This window comes from Alosa sapidissima, chromosome 5, assembly GCF_018492685.1.
Source record: "Alosa sapidissima isolate fAloSap1 chromosome 5, fAloSap1.pri, whole genome shotgun sequence".
NCBI lineage: Eukaryota > Metazoa > Chordata > Actinopteri > Clupeiformes > Clupeidae > Alosa > Alosa sapidissima.
The window spans coordinates 24267494-24286804 of NC_055961.1; the positions used below are offsets into that span (position 1 = coordinate 24267494).

Below are 19311 nucleotides of genomic sequence, written 5' to 3' on the forward strand. Positions count from 1 at the left end.
GTGTGTGTGTGCGAGCGCACATGCCTCACTGCTGCAGCAGCTCATGGTCTGTTGTGGTGGTCCATCATACAGCTCCAGACTGTGATCCAGGAGGCTCCACTTCAAGGTCACTTCCTCTGATGGGGTTGAAATACCCACACAACCACACAGGCAGTGTACACACACACACACACACACACACACACACACAGAGGGACACACACACAGACACACACACATACTCACACACACACACACACACACAAAGAGAGAGAGACACACACACACACACGCAGTAAATCAAAACTTAAATGAGGGAACTTAAATGACTATTGGTTCTAAAATGACACCAAACCAATTAACCCACACTGAGGGTGTTGATTAGGATACTAGTCTTTGTACGCTAGACTGATGACATCAACCCACCAGTGAAAGAGCCTCTGTTTTGATAGTGCACAGCTGACTGCCTGAGCCCCATGGCAGACGAACATTTGATTACGTTGTAACCATTGTTTTCTAAGTGGAGAGACTATCTCTCCCCCTGAATGCCGCTCTGAGACGTGTGTCGATCAATTTAAAGCACTAGTCCTACACCAGCACAGATGCTTTAATGCAGCACTAATCAAGGGCGTGGCCGGTGCAACCATGTCTTACCATGGACGATGCAACTCTGTCTTAAAGAGTATCCACTTTACTTGATACAGTGGGTCGATTCCCAGTACATATGGAATATGTAACAGAGTGGAGAGATAGTCTTGATACGCTAGAGATCAGCTGATGAACAGCTGCCCTCCTGTTCAGTCCTGCATGATCGTTTGGTGTAGGCACAAAGAGCTCACACCAGGCAGGATCTGTGAAAACAGGCAGAGTTAGCCACTGTGTAAATTGAGGAGTAGAGGAGGAGCATCCCTGCTCAAATAGGTGCTGTAGTAATGTAAGCACTGATTGGCTTTCATACTAGTTTTGAGAGTGGCTGGCCGCACAGCATCAGCCTGAGGTCTGACATCCAGGGCTGAGGCAATCGGGAAAACTGAGTGGCCATCTCTGTCCAGCAGAGCGGGGATGAGCGAGAGTGGGATGAAAAGCATGCTGGAACATTTGTACTCATGCGTGCGCAAACACATCAAGTTTGAGTGGCGAGTTGTCATTTTGAATTGAGAACCACAGCTCATAATGGGCAGTTCCTCTTGATGCAATCAAGTTGTCCTGTTTGCCACAACCTGGGGGTTTAGCCGCCACTCTGGTAACTGGTGTAGGTGGCCCATCCTGGTTTCAGTGGAGCCGGCCTGGGGATGCGGAGTATCACAACACTCCGTGGCGCTCCCAGAGATAACGCCCAGAGGTATTGTCAGCACTGATACACTAACACACATGACCAGGGGTTAAAGTGGGCTGGAACGATCTCAGATAAATTAATAAATAAATAGATTCATTCATACCAACGATATAGCATGATGAATAATCTATTGCCATGCTTCCTAGTGACATTAATGCAAAAGGGAAAACAAATCATACTTTCCCAGATGGGTAACTCAGATATAGAATTGCCATTACAATGACCAAGAAAACTAGCTTATCTTAGATTAACTAGCTGAACACAGGTGACCACTTCTGCATAGTTTCATGTTGTCCAACCCTCATTTCCCCCCTTGCACTAACACTGGATTTCAGAGTTCCCCCACCTGCCAAATGATCCCACTTTAACCACATGATACTACCTTGGTGTGCAATTTTTTCTGAAAAAATATGTTTTCCTTAAGAGAGGAGAGGAATATTTATGTAAATTCACCAGCGTGTCGAATCCAATATTTTTGTGTTGAATCGATAGGCTATGGAGGATCTTATCCGATATTATGGATCTATCCAAAGTTTGCTGTAAGGATTTTCCATTCAAGAAATAGATGTAGTACACGTAGTTACGCTGCCCTACATTCAGCCTATGCAATTTAAATCACCGTAGACAGCAACCACGTGAGAGAGAACAACACCAACAACATGGTCCACATACTCTCATGTTAAAATCACTACCATTAGTGACTGCTCTGAATGTCACCATCACAGGTTATCTGATCTCGTGGGGTCGTGAGATCTCTGCAACCTGATAATATCTGAAGTGCAATAATTCTGATCAGAACTACTGTGCGTAAACATCTGCTCACACATATGTTGGTGAGGGGATGATGAACTCAAAATACGGAAGCATGTCATGCAACAAGTAAGAATAGCGCACCTCCTAAGCTACTCGTTAGGCTATATCAAAAGTGCATGTACAAATTGTTGCAAACATAATGTGCTTTTCTAAATATGTTACACTGACATATAGAGAAAATAAAATAGGCTACGTTGAGAGATGTCCGGTCCACCATTTACCTCATACACCCTTGACAGTCCGCCCGGTGACCTTCCTCCGTCTAGATGTAGTCATTATCGGCGTCGCGGCATATATACCACAGGATCACATAGAGAATGAGGAGAATGGCAAATAGAAACAGGGCGATGAAGATAGCTTTGGTGAACGGGGACACCATGGCAAGGAAAGACCGCAGCTGAGACCGGGAGCCGCTGCTTGCCTTTTACAAATTCAAGTGGCGTTTCACGACGCACACACCAAACTACTGGTCAACGACCACGTGTAAGTACAGTGTGCCATATGTGTCTGTTTTTATAAATCACCCAATACCTTTGAATTTCTCTACAAATAAAGCAAAATGTTATTACTTTAATCTAAATATTAGGCTATAACATAGTTTGTCCTTGTATTACTTGCAAGCTACAAATTACAGCTTTGCTGCTTCAGGTTGGATATAAATGCAACAATGACATCCACGATAGCACATAATTAATTTTAACCCTTTACCCGCCAAAGTCGCAAAATTGCGACAAACAACGTCACTGATTAAAACAGACGATAGACGCGAGTATAGTGTAAAATCTCATTTGTACTCTTGACCACTAGATGGCAGACACCCAGAGCTTCGATTCAAGCTCAACCTTTTTTTTCAAAGTTTTCAGGAAGCATGTGAAAAACACGCGAGAAATACACGAAGAAGACGTGCATTTCCTCCATAACGCGGAAGCGATGCGGGCCATAGTTTTGCACAAATTGAAGCAGAAATACACCAAATGTTGAAAAAAAAATTCACGTGTGATGAAGTCTCGGGTCTTTTATTCATCTATTCTGATTCTAAAGGATAAAATCTGCATTTTGGCGGATATGATCGATCGTCTATTGGCAGTGATAGTCACGGAGCGTCTGTGAATGGAGGTGCGTCATTTGCGTCTTTCCGACAGTGTTCACTAAGCATACAATGCTTATTTCGACCCTCTGCCCAACATAGCTGTAGGTGCCAGTGGTAATAGTGATGATGGTGTCCGTAATGGACGTGGTATTACACGCGATTACACACGAGAAACACATAAGAAGACGTGCATTTCCTCCATAACACGGAAGCAATGCAGGCCATAGTTTTGCACAAATTGAAGCAGAAATACACCAAATGTTGAATAAAAAGTTAACATGTGATGAAGTCTTGGGTCTGTTTATTTACCTAGTCTGATTCTGAAGGAGAATATCTGCCTTTTGGAGAATATGAGCGATCGTCTAGTCACGCTGCGTCTGTGAATGGAGGTGCGTCATTTGCGTCTTTCCGACAGTGTTCACTAAGCATACCACGCTTATGTCGACCCTCTGCCCAACGTAGCTGAAGGTGCCAGTGGTAAAGGTGATGATAGTGTCCGTAATGGACGTAGTAAAGACAGCAGGGGTAGTAAAAATAGGGCTCTGAAGAACTACAAAGTCACCCGCGATAGGAACTGATTTGACCAGGCTACTTTATTGTATAGTAGAATAAGGTTTGTGGTAATAGTAATAGTTTACTATTGTTGGTTTACATGTGACTGCTTTCCTGTTCAGGTGTTATGTGGGTGAAATGACAAAAAAGTAAGCAAAACTGCTCAAATATATGTTCAACATCCAGTATTTACTGAAATGTGCATAATTCGAGGTGGTTGTCATTCAGTGAGGTCATAATATGCAAATTAGATGTGTACATTTACCCCCTTCATAAACTTTTGTTCATACTCAATGATTTTCACATTTACAGTAGGACTTTATCTCTGACCACTTTCAAGCCATGGCCTTTTGAAATTTTGATGTAAAAATCGAATGATGTTTTTTTTTAAACCTGGCGCCTAAAGGGTTAAACATAACACTTTATTTATATCAATCACTCTCACTTTCATCATTACAGTCATCATTATCATTTTGATCATCATTGCTGTCATTGGAGCTATTGTAGTCCTGGGGTATGAAAACTCCAGGAATGGTGGTCTTTGATGTTATGACAGCCACACCTATATTCTCTTTTTTAACCTGTGTTTCCAGTGGCTGTGTGGGTGTCACTGTTGGGTTTAGGGTGGCTTTGGACGCTGACACAACTGTAGACATTTCACCTGTTGCGTGCGACCCAGTGGGCCGTATGTGATCTGCCAGGATGCCCACCAGCTCCGAAGCATGCCTCTGGTCAGTCCGGATCTTAAGGGAGAACTTTTGCTGCTGCGCCTCCCCAACTGAACCATCCACTACTGGGTAGATCTCAATCTCTGTCAGCCTCCTATTGACACATAACAAACACCAACAGCTGGTCTGAGTTTAGTTTCTTTCTCTCTGTTGGGGTAGCTAGCTTGTATATATGGGGTGAACAGGTCTGTATTACACCAAAGATGTGCATCAAATGTGTTCATGAATAACAAAGCTACTGTTTGTCAGTTCACCAATCCCAACTGAAGTACCACTTGAGATTACATGAAGGTTTCCAGTGTATAATCTACAATATAATGCATGTGTAAATCAATATCCAGTGTTAACTCAACAATTAATCTGAAAACTTATACATTCAAGTCAAGTCAAGTCATGTAAATGATATATTATATATTAATTATACATTATATAGTGCATTTTTGTATGCAACCCAAAGCGCTCATTCAGAGAGTATAGGTGTTTTTTCATACATAAGATAATATAAAATTCGCCAAACTGCAGCAGAATTATAGCCTATTTTTATGACATCAAGTCAAGTCAAGTTATTTTTATTTACAGTATATAGTGCATTTTTGAGTGCAACCCAAAGCGATCTGGTAACAAATCTGGATTCACCCAGGATTTTCCACTAAGGCCTTCCAGAAGCTATAGCAGAAGCAGACATATCTATTTCAAAAGAGCAGAAGTGTGTTTCCCCTTATGATAACCTTTCTGCTTGTCATTGATTAATCTACTCTCAGATAACACTCCCAATCCAATTAATTTATTCAGCAAGTAAATTAAATGTCAGTTAAACCCTCCATACCGTTTCCAGTCATACAGTGCCATTTCCAGAGGTGGAAAGTAATGAAATACATTTACTCACGTTACTGTATTGAGTAGTTTTTCTGTGTATTTTGTATTTTTTAAGTAGTTTATAAAATCGGTATTTTAAATTTTACTTGATTACATTTTGAGTGAAGTATTGTACTTCGCTACATAAAAAAAAAAATCCCATCCCTTACTTGAGTAAAAAAAAAAGTTAAACGAAAACAGAAAGGGAGAGACAAGAAATCGCCCTAAACCACTATAGTGATAATGATCAGCATGTAGCCTACAACAGGACATGAATCAAGCTGGAGCCATGCAGTCTTTCTGAAAGTGATGGAGATGGAGCTGGATCACGAGATGCATCAGATTACATGTGTAGCCTAACCTATGAAAGTGTATTTTCCGCTATTTCAATGGGTTGTCTCAGTTCGTTTTAGCACTAATGATAGCGGAGATATTCAAGCAAACACCATGGGATTTCGTATTTTGACGTTTGTGCTCACCTTTCTTTGGAAAGAAGTTTATTAGCAGTTGTTTCCGCTCATTTTGATGTCTCTCTTTTTAGTAACCTGACGGCTTTCTTGGAGAAAACATTGCACCAGCAGCACAACAATTAGCGGTCCACTACTAGCGATGCTCAACTAAATAAACAAAAGATAGACTACCTTATGAATCGTGCAGGCGGACTAAACCATTTAGATCTTTAACAAGGGAGAGTGAGAGTGACCTTAGACAGTTTTCACATGTTTTGTATACAAAATCCAGTCAGTCAAACTTAAAATTTCGTCTGACATTCATTTTGACATTTAATTTGGAAGTTAAAATATTCAGGTAAAATAAATATATGGTGGACATATAGCCTAGGCTATATATATTTTCAGTAATTAGCTTAAACTTCCAGTGAGTCTATTCGACATTTTCACCACACATTATATTAACACACATATAAAAAATCCAAACATAAGAGTTATGTGTATTAAAGTGGAATGACACAGGAAAAAAGTATTGAACATGCCTACTGAAATTTCTTCAATACTTTGTGGAAAATACTTTGTGGAATCCTGATCTTTAGTTACTTCCAGAACTGTTTAATAGAATTTAATTGAATTGGCTGCCTGCAAGTCTTTCTGGAGCTTTCTCCGAGTGGTCCTTGGCTCTTGGAATTGACTATCCTTCCTACTCCCTGGTCAGAAATATTGCGAGGAGATCCTGCATGGCAGTGATGTTTCTTCCACTTGCAGATAATGGCTCCCATGCTGCTTACTGAAGATTCTGAAGTTTTGAAATGCATCTGTAACCAGTTTCATTGATATGTTTTGCAACAATAAGGTTGCAAAGGTCTTGAGAGAGCTTTTTGCTTTTATCCATCATGAAATGTTTCTTGTGTGACACCTTGGTAATGAAAAACCTTTTTATAGCCTATTTATAACCTTATTGGGGCCCTATACTTCCCACTCTCCCCCCCAGTTCGACGCCCTTTAATCTGCTGAACCTTCTGCTCGTTTCCAAATATAAAAAAAAAACTCTCTGCAACTCAACATTGGCCTGCCTGCCTCAGCTGCCTGTGAGGGGCTTTTCAGTTGTGCTGGATTACTGTTCACTGCAAAGCGACGGAAGGATGAGTGCAACTAACTTTGAAAATCAACTACTGCTCAAACTTAAAGGAACCGTATGTAAGAAATGTATTTCAATTAATCATAAAATAGCCCTGATATGTCACTAGACATTAAGAAATCATGTTCATTTCAAATACTTATATTACTGAGAACAGTAGTCCGGCCAGGATATTGTCATTTAAAAAGTTGCAGCCCTCAACTGATGTTGATGTTGTGTTTTGTCATGTCATGTCATGTTTTGGCCTGATGCGCCACCCTCCACCTAACTACTAATCGAAAGTCAGTAGTGTTTCGGCATCCGAGTTGGCAACCTCGAGTCAGGGGGGAGGGGGAGGGGATACACCGTTCTACAGTAATTTGAAAGTGATTGCAGTACCAGTCTTGGCCACAATCTTACATATGGTTCTTTTAAAGGAGAACTCCGGTGATTTTTCACATACATCTCCATTTCTCAACGTCACCGAGTACTGTCGGTATGAACAAAACTGAAACAAGGTTTTACCTAGCTCGAGTTGCTGCAGCTACAGCGCTACACAGTGGGAGCATGAACATGGCTGCCTTAGCTGCTGGCTGCAGCAACTCGAGCTAGGACCAAAGTCCTTTTCAGGCAAGTACCTCCACTCGGCAGCCATATTGCAACACTTTTTGGGCACTTATCGTGCATCTATTTCGGCAGAAATGCGTGTGCGTAAGGCTTCACGACACCAATCTTGCTCCAGCAGCTAGATCACAACAGATGATTGGCACGATGTCTTCACAGCACACCACATGATTGGCTCAATGTATTTTACAACACACCACATGATTGGCTCAATGTATTCACATGTCAACGTTTTACCGCGGAAGGGTTGTGATATTTGTAGACAACTGACTAACCCCATGCATTACTATGGAGGATTTTTTGAGTGCTGTATCTTCTCATTAGAAAGTCTCTGGTAAAACTGGTTGTTCTGGTACCCCCCCCCCCCCCCCCCCCCCAAAAAAAAAAAGTAACTAAGTAACTTTTACTTAAAGTACATTTTAAATGAACTACTTTTTACTTTTACTTAAGTACATTTTCAGATCGGTATTTTAACTTGTACTTGAGTAATATTTCATCAAGGTATTGGTACTTTTACTTGAGTACAATATTTTCGTACTTTTTCCACCTCTGGCCATTTCATTGGATGTTTGTATTTCTGATTGATTATATGTGTTATTTAAGCAACAGACTTTATTTTAATGGGGTTACTCCAATTATTCAACTGGCAACAAAATATCTGCTTGTAATCAGGGTTGCTGACAGGGAATTTAACATGGTTGCTCACAAGGAACATTACAACACTAAAAAAACACCGCAATTCACAGGGAAATGAAGGTGATAATGTACTGTAAAGTGGACTGTCTGGATCGTCTCTGGCGCCGCCAGACCCAGCAGACTGCCGTCAGAACCAAGCCGAGCAGAACCATAACCACCACGAACACGATAAACACGTCTGACTGAAGCCAATCAGCCAGGGTGCCGTACTGAGGGCTTCCACTGTCCATGCCTGCAAAAGAGAGACTAGTGATATTTAGAAGGTTAATTACTCCCCACCCCAGCCCATGTCTCAGACGGTGTGCTGATGTTGCATTGATACACAGCCTTTTTCAAGGTTTTCTTTTGCTTCTTTTAATAAAGATGTTTTAGGAGGGCGGCAATGGTTTTAAAAAAGTAAAGCATTAACACATAGATCGTCTTTCTTCTCTCATATGAAACCACAAGTATACGATAATGTTACAATAGCTACATGTAACATAAGACATGTAAATATTGATTATTAAACATTTTAATCACAGTGAAAAGTCAGGAAAACACTAATTATGTATTGTTTTACATTCATGTTTCAACTGTAATATTATTTCCTATAGATTATTGTGTTTTTGTAAAACTATATGTCCTGAGGTAACATCTTCACAGCAAGTATAAGAGTGTAGATGGCGCTGGTTGGTCAGCTGTATGGTGTGTGGGTGTTTCATGAGTTAACCCTCTTGCTGTGTTCGCGGTCAAATTTGGCTGATTGACAATTATTTTCTCTCAAAAATATTGTTAATTTATTCTGACTATCATAAGGCTCAATGAGTTTGTTAACAGAGTTTTGTCACACCTAAATGTTTCAGATCAAACAAATGTAAATATAAGACAAAGATAACACAAGTAAGCACAAAAGGCAGTCATTAAATTATTAAGGGAAAACACAAACTTACATGGCCCTATGTGAAAAAAACTGTGCATAACATAACTGTGGCCTGATTACTGCCACACTTAAATAGGACCTGCCTAACAAAGTGAAGTAGACAAAAAAATCCTCAAAAGCTCATCATGCTGAGATCCAAAGAAATTCAGGAACAGATGAGAAAGAAAGTAATTGAGATCTATCAGTCTGGAAATGGTTGTAAAGCCATTTCTAAAGCTTTGGGACTCCAGCGAACTACAGTGAGAGTCATTATCCACAAATGGTGAAAACATGGAACAGTGGTGAACCTTCCCAGGAGTGGTCGGCCGACCAAAATTACCCCAAGAGCGCAGCGACGACTCATCCAAGAGGTCCCAAAAGACACATATCTAAAGAACTGCAGGCCTCACTTGCCTCAGTTAAGGTCAGTGTTCATGACTCCACCATAAGAAAGAGGCTGGGCAAAAATGGCTTGCATGTTCCAAGATGAAAACCACTGCTGAGGAAAAAGAACATTAAGGCTCATCTCATTTTTGCCAGAAAACATCTTGATGATCCCCAAGACTTTTAGGAAAACATCATACCAACAGTAAAATATAGTGGTGGTAGTGTGATGGTCTGGGGCTGTTTTGCAGCTTGGGGACCTGGAAAGACTTGCTGTGATAAATGGAACAATGAATTCTGCTGTCTACGAAAAAATCCTGAAGGAGAATGTCCGGCCATCTGTTTGTGACTTTAAGCTGAAGCGAATTTGGGTTCTGCAGCACGACAATGATCCAAAATACACAAGCAAGTCCACCTCTGAATGGCTAAAGAAAAACTAAATTAAGACTTTGGAGTGGCCTAGTCAAAGTCCTTATCTGAATCCTATTGAGATGTGTCATGACCTTAAAAAGGCAGTTCATGCTCGAAAACCCACCAATGTGGCTGAATTACAACAATTCTGCAAAGATGAGTGGGCCAAAATTCCTCCACAGTGCTGTAAAAGACTCACTGCAAGTTATTGCAAACGCTTGATTGCAGTTGTTATTGCTAAGGGTGGCCCAACCAGAGGTGTGTTCATATTTGGCAAACAGTGGCGAACATTCATTACATTTGAACGACTTGGTGTTAACATTCCATTGTAACTGCATTGTTGCCTTCGTCAAACTTACGTCCAGTTCCACTGTATGTTCGCGGATAACTACCTCCTCAGACTGTTTGCGATTATTCGCCGAAAACTCAAGGCTAACGGAAAACTGTTTGCAAACGTTCGCCTATGTTTGCGAATTTGAATGCACCTCGGTTATTAAGTTTAGGGGGCAATCACTTTTTCACAGAGGGCCATGTGTGTTTGGATTTTGTTTTCCCTGAATAACCTTTACAACATATAAAAACTGGATTTTGTGTTTACTTGTGTTATCTTTGACTAATATTTGCATGTGTTTGATGATCTGAAACATTTTTAAAAGTGTGACAAACATGCAAAAACACCACTGTACCACACACACACACACACACCCTCACTCCCCCTCTTTGCTTCTATGCCAGCCCCCACTGGAACCTTTCCCCAATATTTTCCCCTTTCTGACTTGCATGAGCTCAGGGCAATGAGGCCTGTGGGCTTAAATAACAGATGGAAGTTCAGAACTGGTAATATCCACTAGAATTTAAGTTGATGCAGAAGGTCTACATTAGATGGTAATATGTGTTACTATGGATTTATAACACGTTATAATGCAGCGGTCATTTTTGACCGGGAACACAACAGTAGTAGCCTAGAAATCTAGACGCACCCTATAGCGGCAGCCAATTTGATTTGAATCAGTTCAGCGTGAATTCCCTGCTACAAAGAAGGTGGATGTTGCTGTTGGCGAACAGTGTGACATGAGTTAAGCTTTTTTAAGTTGGCAAAAGTTTGAACTAGCCAACTAGCTCCGCTCTGGACCTGTAACCGGAGGGTTGCCGGTTCGAGCCCCGACCAGTGGGAATGGCTGAAGAGCGTTTGAGCAAGGCACCTAACCCCTCACTGCTCCCCGAGCGCCGCTGTTGTAGCAGTGTGTGCTTCACGTCACTGTGTGCTAAGTGTGTTTCACTAATTCACGGATTGGGATAAATTCACTAATTCACGGATTTCCCTCACAGGATCAAAAGAGTATATATACTTATACCTTTATTAACCTGGAAGTGCTAGTGCTAGGCATGGACTTGAATGACAGACACGTCATCCCCCATGAACAAATGCTACTGCTGGTATGTGTCCTTTATGTGTGATATTGTTTGTGTAAAACTTTGTTTGTGTGTTGTTTGTTTAATGTTTGTAGTTTTCAGGGTGGTCCATTAATGAAAATAAAATAAAACGAACGGATATCAGTATGAGACCAGTATGAGACGTGTACTTACTTATTGACCAGCGGGTAGTTACAAAGAGCATGCCAGTCCTGCTATCAGTGGTAATCTTGCGTTATATGTATGCATGAAATCACATATATGTGATTTCACATATGAGTATAAACACATCCAAAAGCATGGTTAAGACATGTTTGGGTGGTGCCATTCCATATTAATCCCCCTTCTCTGCTACTGGGTAAATGTTTGTTACCAACATGTGTAACAATATGGCAGCATCTCTCACGCATATATTTGTCCACTGGAGTGTGTGCGTGTGTGTGTGTGTACTCAGCATAGGAAACATTCCCTACCTGTTTTGTTTAACTGACACAGTGGCTCTGGGAACAGCTGGAGTAAGTGTCTTAGGAGGCCTGGAGGAGGTGGATGTTCCTGGGATTTGGGAAGCACTTGCAGCCCTACACAGCAAGAGGGAGCCCTTAACCAGAAAGCAATGGCCAGCAATAGCCAAATCCAAAAGGTGACCACATCGCTACCAAAGCCATAAACCAAGGGCAGCCCAACCTGAAACACGCATAGATCTAAGGCCCTGTGGGGCTTCTCTCATATGGGCGTCCACAAGCTATGGAGGAATCTGCAGCCTCCACATTATGCTAGGTTGGCCTGTCAGTAAAAGGATGGAAGAACAGCTGCAAATTGGTATATATCTGTATATCTGTCCATAAAGTGCTAAAAGAAGACAATACACATAATATTACCAAATTAATAAATGAAAAGGCAAATGTGATTTGAATGATGGATCTCAGGTAAAAGGGATTCAGAAGTAAGTTCACCAAAGTGTAATGTTACATATTTGCATTACAAAGATAGTGTGTAAGCCGCTTTGGACAAAAGCATCTGCTACTAAAGCCATAACCACAACATAGTAGATTATTTTTATGAACTTACTTTTAGTCTTTGAAATTACATTGTAGGATGACGATCACTTAATTTTCAGGAGTGCCATCCTCTCTTCATTAACATCAAGTCAAGTATAAAAATAAAGGCTGAGGAAAACTCAGTAGTTACTTTCAGATAACCCAGGAGTTGCATGCTTGAGTTGCATTTATGTGTCAAATAGAATTTGGAACCTAATTATGATGTCACTATTGGAAAGTTCCCATTTTGATTTTCCTGATCGCTACCTCTTAATGTGAACAAGTAGGCTACTGTTTAGCCTAATTGTCTTATAAACCATTTACATTTCTAGTTTGTTTTCAGTGGGTATGTTTTTTAACCTACAAAATAATTTAAACCCAACCCTATTGCCATGCTGTTTTTCATTTGCTGATTAGATATAACCCAAATTCCGAAAAAGTTGGGACGCTGTGTAAAATGTGAATAAAAACAGCATGGCATGAGTACAAATCATGTTAACCCTCTATTTAATTGAAAAAGTTAAAAGACAACATATCAACTGTTGAACAAGAACATGTTTATAGTTTTTATCAAAAATATAGGTTCATTTTGAATTTGATGCCTGCAACATTTCTCAAAACAGTTGGGACAGCATGTTTACCACTGTGTTGCGTACATTTTACGTGGATGTACAAGATAGAAGTGGTGTATGTGCAATGTAAAAGTATGTGTGAGCTTTTGACAGGGATGTGTAAGACAAAATTGGTGTATGTGCAAGCTTTTCATTTGCACGTGGGGAAAAAATGTAGTGTATGTACAAGCTTTTCATGTGCATATGCAAGAAAAGTAGTACATGTGTAAGCTTTTAGTGCATATATGGGACCTATTCTTGATATATGGCATAGGGGGCTGCTGGTACTGAATACCAGAAATGTAGCTAATCTTTCTGTCGCCAATACTGTCAGGATAGCTGAAGCCTTGGGTAGGGTGCAGTATGAGAAATTCATGGCGGACCGCCTGATTAACCACACCACAACTATTACAGACACAATTCCAAAGAACAAGCTGCCCTTATTTAGGTCTCCACCACTAAAGACACGGTCGAAGCACAAAGCACATCTTGCTGCACTGAAGAGTGATTGTAGCCTGTTTTCTCGTCTGTATCATGTCAAAAAGGGGAGGGTGATCTGGATCAGCCATGAGAACAAGCCAGCACTGCCATCGTTATCTCAAGGAGGCATGTTAAGAAAGGGTTTAACATCAGATCTTGTGCACTGTCTCACATCAATGAATTCTGGCTTGTCAGAAACCTCTGTTGGTCATGTAGAGGCTATATTTATTGATGGTGCTGCAACTGCACATATGTCGAAACCAGGTAAAACCTCCCAGGTCTATGCTGTACCATTCATAGCATCACAGTTGACCGATACAAAACTCATTGACATTGTTTGGGATGTATACCAAACAAACAGCCTGCCTGAAAGCCATGACAAGATAGATGAGGGGGGAGGGGACCTGAAGGACACTCTACTAAACTAAGGTTTAATACTAAAGAAGTGGAAAGATTTCTTGTTTTCTTACCATTGCATCCTGACAAAGAAGTCTATGCCACAAAAGATAACACTGTCCTCTGTTCTCCTCCTGGCTGTAATGTGAGTCTCCTGGTTCCGTGCACTCATGAAGAAGCTGACACACGTCTTGTTTCTTTATGTGGCAGATGCTGTCAACAAGGGAGCCAAGAAGGTGGTTCGAACTGTTGGCTCGAACTGTTGATGTGGTCATCTTGGCAGTAGCTGTCTTTCAGAGAGTCAACATGGAGGAAATGTGGATTGCCTTTGAAGCTGGTAGTGTTGTACTCGGTCCATCCTCTAGTTCCACATCGCTAGCATTTCATTCTTTCACTTTATGTGTCCCTACATCTGCCTTCTGTGGTCATGGTAAAAAATATATCCAGAGGTTACAGAGGCTTTCAATGAAATGTTACAGACCCACAACAGTTGCACAATCTTTCCTGTGTCTCAACTAGACAATTTGTTGTGCTCATCTATGACAGAACTAGTACATGTTTGGATGTTAATGAGGCAAGGAAACATCTTTTCACCCAGAGGTCATAAGAGCTCACCCATGTGAGGCTTCATAAAATAAAATAAACAGATTGCTAATGGCCTACAAGCTGATCTGGGGGGCGTTTCCCGTACAACTACGGAGGTTAGCTTTTTACTAACAGGATGCATCGTTCAACTAACCAACATGTAAGTTACGACTGTTTCCCAAAACTGTCGTACTTACATAGTACTGTAAGTTTGGACCATGATAGTTTCCAAACTTCAGTAGTCTGGACTAAGGTGGTTAATGATGTTTAGTAGCACGTGAACGTGCATCTGCACATATTTCTGTGGCGCATTGCGTTAAGGCCGGCAGATTGCCGTTGCACAGCAGTTACCAGTCCCCTGTCCAAGAGTTCGAATCTGGGTTAAGACGTTGACAACAATATTGACATCGTTGTTTACCTAAGTTTATCTTTTGTGCAGATCATATTATCAAAATCAGAATCAGCCTTCTTGGCTTGGTTTGCGTAAACTAACAAGGACACCCCCCCCCCCTATCAAAGGCTACATATTCTCAGCTGACTCGTCAAAAAGTGCGCACCACCTTATTATGACCGCCGCGCAGCGAAGCGGCGGTCATATAGGTTTAGTCAGATTTTTTTTTTTTTTTTTTCTTTTCTTTTTCACATGCCCAAATTTCCGTCAATGATTCCCAGGACACTGAAAGACCGGGGTACACGAAACTTGGTGGGCATGTAACCCCACATGGATAGCATGGAACCATCGTTTTTCGTTTTGATCTGTAGCCCCCCCGCTGGACTGGACCCCCCGAAAGGAGGGTAGGGCAGACACAGTTTTCTGAGAATATCTCGAAAACCGTAGGGTTTAGGAGGACCATTTTTTTTTGTATGTTGATCTCAAGGGGCCATGTCAACCCATTCCATAACACTCACCCCGGCTAGCCTGAGCAGCTCCATACAGAGCTTGCAATGTTTCGGACTGTCTTCGCGACCTAATTGCATTTTAAAGTAGGCTATGCCTACGTGTAGAACATTGTATGCTATTTCAGAAGTGAAAGAATGGCTTTTGTTGTGGATTTGCTTTTCACCTTGACGAGGAGTTACTCGCTCGTCTACTGATCCACTCATGACAACGTAGCCGGCTGATTCGGCTGACTCGCACTCATAACGTAACCGCCCGGCCCAGCGTTCCCGACTAACCCGGGTATACAAAGCAGCTCCATTAAGAGCGTGCAATGTTTCGGACTGTCTGCGCGACCTAATTGCATTTTAATATGCTACATCTATACACCAAATCTAAAGTATGCCTAGGCTACATGCAGAACATTGAATGTTATTTAAGAGGTGAAGAATGGCTTTTGTTGTGGAATTGCTTTTCACTTTGAGGAGGAGCTACTCGCTCGTCTACAGCCACTCATGACAACGTAGCCGTAGCCGACTCGTACTCAATGTAGCCTAACCGGCCGGCTGATCCGACTAACCCGGCTCTGCGGGAAGTTAACCAGTTATCTCAGACTGCCTGCTCACTCAGTCGCTCGAGTTGATTTGTGGAGTTGTGGTTATCCTACTTACGAAATTGTTACATTTTTGGCAGCTATGATGGCTAGTAGGCTAGCTAATGTTGCAAGAGGTTTGTGTGTGGCGCTGTTTATCGTTTTAGATTGAATTGTAGTAGGACTCAACTGATCCGAGTTAATGATACTAGAGACTCGCGACTCATGGGTTAATTTAAAGATACGGGTGAAAGATCCGAGTGAATCACGACTCAAACAGGCGTATTTGTAAGGGCCAGCATGAGGGACAAGACCTACAAAGTTGTGGTGAGTTAAGCAGGGAGGTTGGTAATGTTAATGCGGCTAGCAGTGCTAGTTAACATTAGCTAGGCTACTGTAGCCTTCATACTGTATGATTCATATCAATCATTAACCTAGGAATACTAAGTGCATTTAATGAACATTTTGTGTAATAATTCACGGCAAATTAATGAACTGAATATGGTGGTCCAAGAGCAGACCATGCACCAGTCCGTGCATCAGCCCGACTGAGCAGTGATGACCGCATAGGATGAGTCAGGTAACGTTACGAAGCACTGCCACGTTAACCGCTTTCACACACACACACGATATAAAATACACGATGATAAATATAAAATTCAATATCAAAACACTATTATTTACACGATTACTCCTGAAATAACTGCTATTAACTGCACATTCACTATATAAAAATCACTGTTTGGAGGAAAGGGTTCGCGTGCTGTCGCCGGTTGGAAATGGCAAAATAAATCGCGCCGATTTTGCCTATATTATTCAGTGAGGCGCGGTGGTTTATGGGATGAGTAGTTCCTTCGCTCGGAAATGAAAATATGTACACAGTCTTGTACCTTTGACTTTTTTTGGATTTTCTCTTCGTTTTTTCACTCAAAATTATATGTTGTATGCTTATGAGTTATGCCGTAGCTGGTTAGCCTAAGACATGCTGTAAAACTCTTTAGATTTAGATTTTTCCAAACGTCGATGGGACAAATTAATGGGAATCTTACATCCGGCACCTAACCGCATTTTGCCTGTGGGCGGGACTGTGCAGCTCTATTGACGGGGATTTAGCAGCTTGCAGTAACTTGTATGGAGAAAATATCATAGTCATGATGATGAGAAACACACACACAGTTTTCACCTTAATCCTCCTCCACCACCTTTTTTTCTACGACTTTCGTTTAAAAAGAACCATACAAATAACTAACTTAAGCTCTATGCTGCTTTTGGCCTGTGCAGGTGGATGAAGAGAAGTGAGCAGAAAATGTTGAACAGCTCTCTCTTCTGGGAGAACCAACAACACCTGAAACTGTCCCCAGCTTTGAGCCATCCCTGACCTGAACTACCCCAGAGGCTTCAATCCCTGCTTCAGCTTTGCACTGTTGGAGTCAGCCCACATGCCTGAGGGGGGGGGGAGTGCTAGAACACATGTTGGAGCATATGCTGGCCTTTTCCCAGCACCAGAAAACCAAATAGACTGATGACTGGTGGATTCGGGCTGTTGACTGATGACAGTGGAAATTAATTCAGTGGTTTTCTTGCTATTGTTTGCCATAAGAATATTTCAACATGACTTTCATTACTCTGGTTTAGGTGTTTTACTTGGCAGATTTCATGTCCCAATAAATCAGAGAGTGGTCAATGAGATGTTTTTAGAGCATAGCAGCATGTCACAGAAGCTGTCATTTAAGATCAGAGGTGCCATGATAATAATTCATTTGATAACATGGTTATGGATATGGTTATGTTAAGTTTTCTAAGTCAATGTCATCAGTATTGGCCAGTTGAATGTTAGACTTCGAATTAGTCTAATGTGAAGTTTCCACATTAATTCTGTTAAAGTTACTCAAAAAAGCCTGTTGTCTTGCCATATTTTAAAATGGAAAGAAGAAAGAAAGAAGAAAACTATTTATCTTGTTTTGCACTGTATACAGAGTTAGTTTAGCTGCGAATTATAATACATAATTTCATTTGTACTATTATTGTTCTCTTTTATTGCAAGAAATGTATACTGTTTTGTGGTTCATATTAGGCTTTAAACCTGCTGCAATAAACATGTATTGAAGACTGAAATCTAACACTGTGCAATAAAACATCAACACATGGCATTATGATGCCTATTACAAAGACTGGAGACAACTCTAAACATTTCTGCTGCATTCCAGTTGTCTCATAAAATGACTCGTGCTTGGAAATTGTGTCACATCCATGTAAAAACCCGAGCTGGTTGCATTCCAGTTACCTCATCAAACGATTTGGAGCTCAGGTTAGGCTGTTGGTGAAACCTTTTACTACTGTAGAAGTTTCTTACCATTCAGGGCATTATTATGACCGCCGCGCAGCGATATACCCATATAGGTTTAGTCAGATTTTTTTTTTCTTTTTCGCATGCCCAAATTTCCGTCAATGATTCCCGGGACACTGAAAGACCGGGGTACACGAAACTTGGTGGGCATGTAACCCCACATGGATAGCATGGAACCATCGTTTTTCGTTTTGATCTGTAGCCCCCCCGCTGGGCTGGACCCCCCGAAAGGAGGGTAGGGCAGACACAGTTTTCTGTGAATATCTCGAAAACCGTAGGGTTTAGGAGGACCATTTTTTTTTGTATGTTGATCTCAAGGGGCCATGTCAACCCATTCCATAACCACTCATTTCATGTATAGCGCCACCTAGTTAAACACAAAAAAGTAAAAATGAGGTGTTGTAATTGAAGGTATCTGTGACCTAACATAGTCAAAACTGCACGAAATTGGAAGTGTAGGATCATTATGACACCCTCTGTATGCACGCCAAGTTTTGTGGAATTCCGTTCATGGGGGGCCACACAATAAATTAATTTATGTTACTATACACCAACTGGCCTGTAGGTGGCCGGAGACAGTTTTCTGTGAATATCTCGAGAACCGTAGGGCCTAGGAGGTCCACCTTTTTTATGTATGTTGGTCTTAAGGGGGCATGTCAACCCATCCCATTACCACTTATTTCATGTATAGCGCCACCTAGTTAAAAATTCTAAAGCAAAAAATTAGGTGTTTTCATCACAATATCTCTGGCTGACAAGGTCAAAACTGCACAAAATTAAAAGTGTAGGATCATTATGACACTCTCCGAATGCATGCCAAGTTTTGTGTACTTTCGTTCATGGGGGGCCTTACAATAAAATAATTTATGTGTACATTTAGTGACGTACACCAACAAGGATTCCCGGGACACTGAAAGACCGGGGTACACAAAACTTGGTGGGCATGTACCCCCACATGGATAGCATGGAACCGTCATTCTTCGTTTTGATCTGTAGCCCCCCCGCTGGACTGGACCCCCGAAAGGAGGGTAGGGCAGA

General features: G+C 41.4%; 1 protein-coding gene and 1 long non-coding RNA gene across 4 annotated transcripts in view; one reads left to right on the plus strand and one right to left on the minus strand.

Annotated features, from left to right (window-relative positions):
- Nucleotides 1-12571, minus strand: part of LOC121708969 — a 32935-nt gene extending 20364 nt beyond the window's left edge. The window contains exons 1-6 of one of the 3 annotated variants that reach the window (XM_042091968.1): nucleotides 12417-12571; nucleotides 12033-12131; nucleotides 11822-11926; nucleotides 8291-8474; nucleotides 4432-4592; nucleotides 21-116 (exon numbers count right to left, since the gene is read on the minus strand). In XM_042091968.1, coding sequence (XP_041947902.1) covers nucleotides 21-116; nucleotides 4432-4592; nucleotides 8291-8474; nucleotides 11822-11926; nucleotides 12033-12075 — 589 coding nt within the window. In that variant the 5' untranslated portion in view covers nucleotides 12076-12131; nucleotides 12417-12571. Of the gene's footprint in view, nucleotides 1-20; nucleotides 117-4178; nucleotides 4593-8290; nucleotides 8475-11821; nucleotides 11927-12032; nucleotides 12132-12416 lie in introns of those variants that run through there. The other 2 variants (XM_042091967.1, XM_042091966.1) reach the window with 2 other exon arrangements.
- Nucleotides 12572-16465: 3894 nt separating this feature from the next.
- On the plus strand, nucleotides 16466-18041 carry LOC121708980. Its single transcript, XR_006031812.1, has 2 exons — nucleotides 16466-16506; nucleotides 17208-18041. It is a non-coding gene; the product is annotated as an uncharacterized LOC121708980 (long non-coding RNA).
- Nucleotides 18042-19311: the final 1270 nt, after the last annotated feature.